At 37.9% G+C, this 7,771-nt stretch overlaps 1 protein-coding gene across 2 annotated transcripts in view; it reads right to left on the bottom strand.

The window, feature by feature from the left end:
- Positions 1-724: 724 nt before the first annotated feature.
- Positions 725-7,771, bottom strand: part of gata2b (GATA binding protein 2b) — an 8,057-nt gene continuing 1,010 nt past the window's right edge. For both annotated transcript variants that reach the window (XM_079342245.1, XM_079342246.1), the window contains 4 exons: positions 6,660-7,241; positions 4,836-4,981; positions 2,741-2,866; positions 725-1,666 (listed from right to left, as the gene is read on the bottom strand). In XM_079342245.1, coding sequence (XP_079198371.1) covers positions 1,382-1,666; positions 2,741-2,866; positions 4,836-4,981; positions 6,660-7,241 — 1,139 coding nt within the window. In that variant the 3' untranslated portion in view covers positions 725-1,381. The remainder of the gene's footprint in view (positions 1,667-2,740; positions 2,867-4,835; positions 4,982-6,659; positions 7,242-7,771) is intronic.

The following is a 7,771-nucleotide window of genomic DNA, read 5'->3' as shown; positions in this document are numbered from 1 at the left end:
AAACCTCCTCATGAGCTACTGAGAACCTTTAACAACCTACCTGTAGCTCATGAGTGATGTGTTGGGGACCCTCTGATAGAGGGTAATAAAAAGTATGTTCCTTTGTTTAGCAACACTCATTTTGTCATTTGCAGCTATGTATATGATCTCCCAAAAATAAGGAATAGTCAATTTTTCATTTTTGAATATGAAGATATATAACATTTTCAGGTCTCTATGTGGATGTGAAGCTAACCAGTTAATTTAGGTTAGCACAAAGACTGGAAGCAGCGAGCCTTGCTCTTTCTGTAGAGGAGCATTAGCAATTGTAATGCTTGTGTGAAGATGGTACATTTTGATGTAAGGAAACTGTACTGCATATTTGGGATTCATAACTTTGCCTGGCACAGAATCTTCTGGAACTTTTATGGGATGGAAGTTGTACGTGACCATCAATGGATTTTGTAACATTTGGATAGAAGAATGCTGGTTGTCCCCCCACCCTCTAAAATACCACTCTAAATAGCAAGGGGTTCACTAAATTCTAGGCATGAAAGCACATAAGTGTTTCTCAGGATGTGTAAGTGTCCCTTTAATGTGTAGCTCAAGAGATAAACATGTATGCATATAAACCAACAGAGCATTAAATACACAGAGGATGAACTTTAGCTATGTGTCCCATGCTCAACATGGTACTATTAATGAGGAGGAAAGCTTTGTTAGTCATATGATTTTCTGCATCTGTTGTCTTTATGAAGACAGACATATATATTAAATACTGGATATTAAATAGAAGGAGAAGATGGGATAGTGAACTTGATCTCTTTATTTCTTATGAGTATAAATGTTGACCAACTCAGAGAAAGCGCTTCAGCTAAAAATATATAATCATTACTGTTGTAACAGTATCCATAATATGACTCGAGGGATATAGTTACAGAAAAATAAGGCAGTGAAAATAAATTATCTTGATAACAATAATTATAACAATAACAATAATTATAATAAACAGTATAATCAAATTTAAAATTATAAACCTTTTTTGCTTGGTTGTTTCTTTGTGGAAAAATGTCCATAAGCAAAACAAACAAAAAAAAGAAAGAAAAAAATCCAGCATATTTTATATTTAAAGTTGTGAAAGGGTTTCTCAGTCTGAGACGTCCCCATCAGACTCAGATATTTACAGTATTCACAGTTTATTATAAACCTGTTGGGCACATACTGAACCACGCTTAAGTGGTATAAAACTTAGCTTTTTATGAGTATGGCTGACTGACAGGAAGGAGAATATCTCTGGCTGTCTTACTCCAACAAAATATGTACCTATAGATAAGGAGTAATCCACAACGCATCTGTTCTCAATCAGGAGAAAGTTCTCCAGCGTTCTCCTCTCCTCTCCCTCTCAGCCCATGGCCGTAACCATGTTAGAGTGGTGTGGGTGCCCAAAGGACGGGTGCAGTGGGGTGGGCGTAGGGAGCATGTGTCCTGTGTGGCTGAAAGGTGGCAGGTGGCCCATTGACATGTGTCCGGCCAGGGAGGCTGCACTGAAGGGAGAGCTCTTATCATGCAGGCTTTTTGAAAACTCCTCGTAGCTGTCGCTGCATCGCTTGCTCTTTTTGGATTTGTTGGACATTTTTCGGTTGCGCGTCTGTATTCCCTCTTTCTTCATTGTCAGAGGTCGATTCACCTGTGTAGAGGAAAAAATTAGGGTTTTAGTGATCTGCTTAACGTTGAGAAAAAAATATCAAACCAAGTAGGGGAAATGTAAACAAATACATTATTATGTATTTATACATATTTATACATACACTATATATGTCTCCATATGGCTAACAGAAGGTAAAAAAGACCACCACAAAGAAGATTAACATAATTTATTTTGTTATTCCTTACGTCTCTTACCGCTGCCAACAAGTTGGTGTTAGCAAAAAACACTGCTTACGTATGTACATGTTTTCCCTCCTCAAAACAAAAGGCTTGTTATAAAGTACTTTAATTTTCCAATCTTCATACAATCTAATAAAACAACAAAACCACATAGTCAGTCACTGAATATTACCCTGTCTGTGAAACTTATTGCCAAGCCCATTGGTTTTACCATGGTGGGAAATCATTTCTTTCAGCGGTTACAGGTTTGTAGAACGTGTTTATGTTGAATACATTCAGTATTTTCCTAAAGCACACAGGCACTGCAGTTTGGATCAAACTTTAATCTAAGACGAACAAGTATTGCTTTTGCCGGGGACTATTTTTAGGTGGAATGTTATACAGTGCCAAATGAAAACAATTATTTAAAACAATTGTGAAATTCAATATAAGATAGCAAATCAGGCTTAGGCTACACCTACAATAATAATTTATGAGAATAGTTTATTCATGGTTGTTAGTTTTGTCATTTATAAAAACAAAAAAAAAGAACTAGAATCAGCCATCAGATTCATCCTTTAAAATATGCCTCATAAGTCATTTGTGAATTGAGTGATAAGCAATAAATAATCGAGACAAAATCCAGTGTTTGTATTTATTCACAAGTACTCTGCTTTTATATCAGTCCCACCATTGTGACTTTTAATGGGATTGCGCCTCTCATAGAAACAAAAAAACACAAAGAAAGATAACACCAACCTTTCCAACAGTCTCCCTCTCTCTCCCACCCTCACTTATCCCTCAACAATAAGTGTAACCTTCCTGACTTTACTTCCCGTTTACTTGACCCTGCCTGCTTTGTGTAGGCCCTACCTGGCGATCAGCAGAAACTTACATTATGCAGTTTGTAGTAGAGGCCGCAGGCATTGCACACAGGGTCTCCGTTTGCATTGCGCCTCCAGAGTGTGGTGGTGGTTGTCTGACAGTTAGCACAACAGGTACCTGCTCTTCTGGCAGCAGACTGTGGAGAAATATGGATAAGGCTTTAAGAATTAACTTGGAATAATATTTCATAAAGTGAGAGATGACAATTCTAAATACAGCTGCAAGACAATAACAACTTTTGATTTTGACATTACATAATAAATCTTAAATCATTTATCAAAAGGAGATATCTTCTTTCATGTGTTTCTTGAAACAGGAGTTTAACATTAATTATCACTATTGCTTCACATACATATTGGTAAAAGTTCATTTTGATAACAGAATGCATATGTAAGTAATGCTTAAAGCGCTGACCTAAACGTGTTCAAAGTGATCACTTGTAGGTACCTGACAGTCCAACATCTCATAAGACATGGCAATTCTTTATGCCTGATCATATTATGCTTTTACTTCTGTTTTCACCACAACAATAATGTTTTACTCTGCATCCAGAATCTTCTAATAAATGTTTCTATCAATGTTTTATTTGACAAAAAGATCTTCAATTTTTGAGATATGTTATATCCTAACTCGATGTGCCCATAGTTCTCCTCTGAGGTCATACACCAGCCATAACTTTCCCTATCGTCTTTTTAATGTTCGCTCAGTACTTTCTCTGTCACGCACGAAAAGCTTGACCACTGTGTGAGAGCACGGAGCCTGCAGCCAGGAGGCCGCGGCAGGAAACAGGCGCTGGCCCCGCTGCTTTATCTGGACCGGTCACACATCCGGAGAGGAAACAACTGGAAGCTGCAGCTCAACGTAGCGAGCCCCGAGCCCACCGAAGCGAATTGAGCACGGTCTGATATATGACTGGGTGTGACATTATGGCAGAAAGATGTTCAGGTGTTGGCAGGTCAGCGGCCTACATTTCGACCCGTTTGTCGTAGCAACCTACACTAAATCAAAACAGAATCACTGATCAGGTGATTTAAACAAATAAATATGGTGGCCTACGAATAATAATAAGAATTGATAAAGGCTAGTAAGCCTATTAATATTTTTAACCAATACGTTGTTGCCATATTTGTTTCTGGATTAACCTTCAGCAAGTGTGACGTTGCTCACCTTTTCCGTGCGCATGCGTTTTAGAACGATATTCAATCTATTTCAGTATGTGTGTTAGTTTATTGTTTTGTTTGGTTGGTTTGTCGCCTCAATTTTCAACAACACCCCCTGCATTCGTTGCCTTCAAAATAATACATTTTAAAACCACCTGTAGCGAAAACGTGCGCTGTAAATGAGGGTGCTGTGAAATGAGCAGCGTCGTTTGAATCTACTATACACCGTCTGTAGGCTACTTCATTTCATGACTGCTTCTTGCTGAATCTTCAAATAACAATACATACAACTCATTATTATACGATATTACAATTATATTTCACCCCTAACATGCACACTTCCATAACCATGTTTCTGCACAATAGCTGAAGTGTTTAGAAATTTAAACTCTCAGATTAGCTGAAATGAAATTGGGCTGACTGTACACAGTGCTCTACTCTTTATGGCCTTTTTGAAAAAATATTCTTCTAAACATTTACTTATAAAGTGCTACAGAAACCTCCCTTTGTGGTTCCAGCTGTAAGGCAATACAAGCTCATAAACAAATAGGTTTGTAAAAATAGAAAATTTTCTATCCTCTTTGAATAGTAAAATAAATACCTTTATTTTATTTGAGAAAAAAATATTACAATCAACTAATTTAGTTTGAGTTATGTGCAACTACAGCCCTGTGAAGCTGTGCTGACTCTGCTATCAATGACAGTATCAGAAGCAGCAGTAATAATGATAGCAGAAACAACTGAGATAGTCCTTCTGTGTTAATAGGCTGAACTGAATGAGCCAGAGGTGAACGACACTCACAATTCCTGGAAACTGATTGGGAAAATATAACTTTCCTGCAATTGTATTCCTTCTCCCCCTCTCCCTCCACCTTACTCTTTTTTTATTTATTAGCACCTTCACACACACACACACACACACACACACACACACACACGACTAACCAGCCTGCGTTTGGGTTTGATGAGCGGTCTGTTCTGGCCGTTCATCTTGTGGTACAGGCCGCAGGCGTTGCACAGATAGTGTCCCGTGCTGTCGCGTCTCCATAGAGGGGTAGAGGTCGCTCCACAGTTCACACACTCACGACCCTCTGAAGAAGAACACACTTTGTGAGACGTGTTTGAAAAATTACTTTTAAACCTATTGCTCAATTGTAGATCTCTTATCTGGCCATCATGCACATTTGTTAAATTAATGATTGTGTGTAGGGCCACCATTATGTCATTCTGCCTCTTATGTGGAGTATGTGTGTGACTCAGTATTTTTGTGGACATGTTGCTTTTCCCCCCATAGATTAGCAATTGCATTTCCAAAATACTGTTTAAGATAAAATGCATTTTTGAGTTAACTTTTCCCCCTGGTAGAGAAATAAACAAAACAGCAGAGAAAGATTTACAATCATTAAATTTAACATCAGTTGAAGCATCAAAGCAGTCTGATAGGTAGATTTTTACAAAACCAAATCAATTTAATGCAATATATAAAGAATAAATGAGCTAAATGTCCTACAAACAAACAATAAGAAAAACATTAAATAATGCCGGCCAGTATTTCATATTTAAAACCAACTATCCATGTAGTAGAGTCGCAAAAGTAACTGTCTAACATGTCTAACTGAATAATAAATAGGTTATTCATGTTATGTTAGATAGGTCACCCGACACTATAAACTGGTCAAACACAGCCAGACTTCAGCTGGCAGCCTCTTGCTTGAATCAAATAACAATCAGGACAGGGTATTAATGTCTAATGTAACAGAGACAAGACTGGGAGCCTAAATGCTCACGTTTGGCTCTGTGCACCTGTGGGTCTTCCTTTCATAACTCTGGGCCTGATCCAGTTCACCTGCAGCTCAGGCATCTTTACAGAGTCATGCTCCATAAAGAAGGATTATTAATGTTTATCTTTGTTGAAGGTCTGTTAAGGAGTGTCATTTGACAGCATCATTGAAAAATATAAATAGAACTGTTTTATACATTATTCTTCTGCTGTCATTTTCAAATTATAACAAAATGTGACAATAATCAACAGCCGGTATAATTAAGGTTTTGCAATGCAGAATACATCAATCTGGTAACATTGGAAACATGAGTCTATTGTCATATGACATTTACTCTAAGTACTCAGACAGGCAGTATATGCATAAATTTCCCTTCAGTGAATCAATATTATAAACGTTTTTCTTATCTGATATGTGAAAGAACGGCTGACTTTAAATATTTGGCTTCAATGTTGAATGTTCTGCATTAATACACAAGACTATATGTTTAAGACTATTCTTTAATTAGTCCTGTTTAATTAAGACTTAAGTTAATGATCCTCTTTAGATTATAATCTTAAACCATTCGAATCTTAATTATTATTTTATTAAATGTATGTCTTTGTACATGTATCAAATGATATACAATCATCTGAAATGAACAGATTAGTCTACTTAACTATTATATCTGTAAAATATGCCCTAAAAGAACAACCAAATAATACATTGTTATAAGATTTAAAAAGCTCATTTTTGTATCACATATAGTCACAAATGTTATTTTCAGAAGGATACCAAAGTACACTTTATTGTTTACTTGACCATACCCATAACAACACCTTATGTAAATGTTTTTTGTTTAATGTTTTTGTTTTTGTATTGCCATCAGTCAGCTCAGTAAACGGCAGACAAATGATATGCTAATTTACGGACTGAATAATTCATCTTTGCTGTTTGATTTAGACTTCACTTTCTGGGACTTATCCGCGGTGTGTTTCAGGTGACTCACCGGTGCAGGAGCGTGTCTTGCCCTTGTTCTTGGGGATGAAGCTGGATGAAGGTCCCAGCAGGCTGCCGGGGTGAAACAGACTGCCGCCGTACTCGTGCGCCTGGAGAGAGTAGGTGGGATAGGTCGGAATGGGGTGGTGGGTGGAAGGGGTCTGAGCGCTTATGGACGCTAAGCTGTTCCTCAGAGGAGAGGAGCCCTCCATCTTCATACCATCAGTTAACGACACATGGTATTTGATAGATTCCTTCTCGTCCATCCTGCTGGCGGAAGGAGACATGGCACCGGGGTCCGGTGATACGTCCTTTGGTGGTGTGGGTGGGAATGTGTACAAAGACTGGCTGGAGTGGGACGGCGGTGTTAAAGAGGAGGCTGTGTTTGAGGTGCTGCTGCACGGGTAGACTGCGGAGAGGCCAGCAGGGGATGCGGATCCAGGGTGATGCAAGCTTGGTTTGCTGAAGGGGCTGACGGCCCAGGCGTTGTGGTGGTGGAGGCCTGACAGGGCTGCTTTCCCTCCGTCCAGCCATGAAATTCCCGGACTGTGGAGGATTTGAGGCCGGCAGACCTGAGTCCCCGTCAAACGCGCTAAACAAATAATTCAAAAGTGAAATAATTATTACATAAACATAATGACAGTAACATTTGAGGTGTTTCGTAGCATACGAGAAAAAACACTACCTGTAGATCTGTCGTTAAATTTAAAGATGTAAAGAAATTAATTTACAACTACAGGCTACTGCTATTTCTTGAACTTTTAAGTATAAGATAAGTATAAAAATGGTCCAAGTTTATGTGGGCAAATTTCCTTTAGGCCTATCTATTCTGTCTGATCTCAATATATTGTTTTCACAAAAGGGACAGTTCGAAATCATTAAAAAAAATAGTTTGAAAAATAAAAATGTTTACTCAATATGACATCAATATAATCATATAAAAGTGCAGAGAAAAAAATTTATTTTTATCAACTTGTTAAATTGCCGAAAATGACACACGTAGTTGATTAAATAGGCCTCGATAAAAAAAAATCTATCTGAAGAAAATGTAAAACAAAACAACAACAAAAACCACTGCACTACCCAGACAGTTTTTTTTATGAATGGAAATAACTTCTTTTT

The sequence above is a fragment of the Symphodus melops genome, assembly GCF_947650265.1.
Source record: "Symphodus melops genome assembly, chromosome: 4".
Lineage (NCBI taxonomy): Eukaryota > Metazoa > Chordata > Actinopteri > Labriformes > Labridae > Symphodus > Symphodus melops.
Note: the sequence above shows the minus strand (reverse complement) of the source record. Positions and strands in the feature narration are given on the sequence as shown.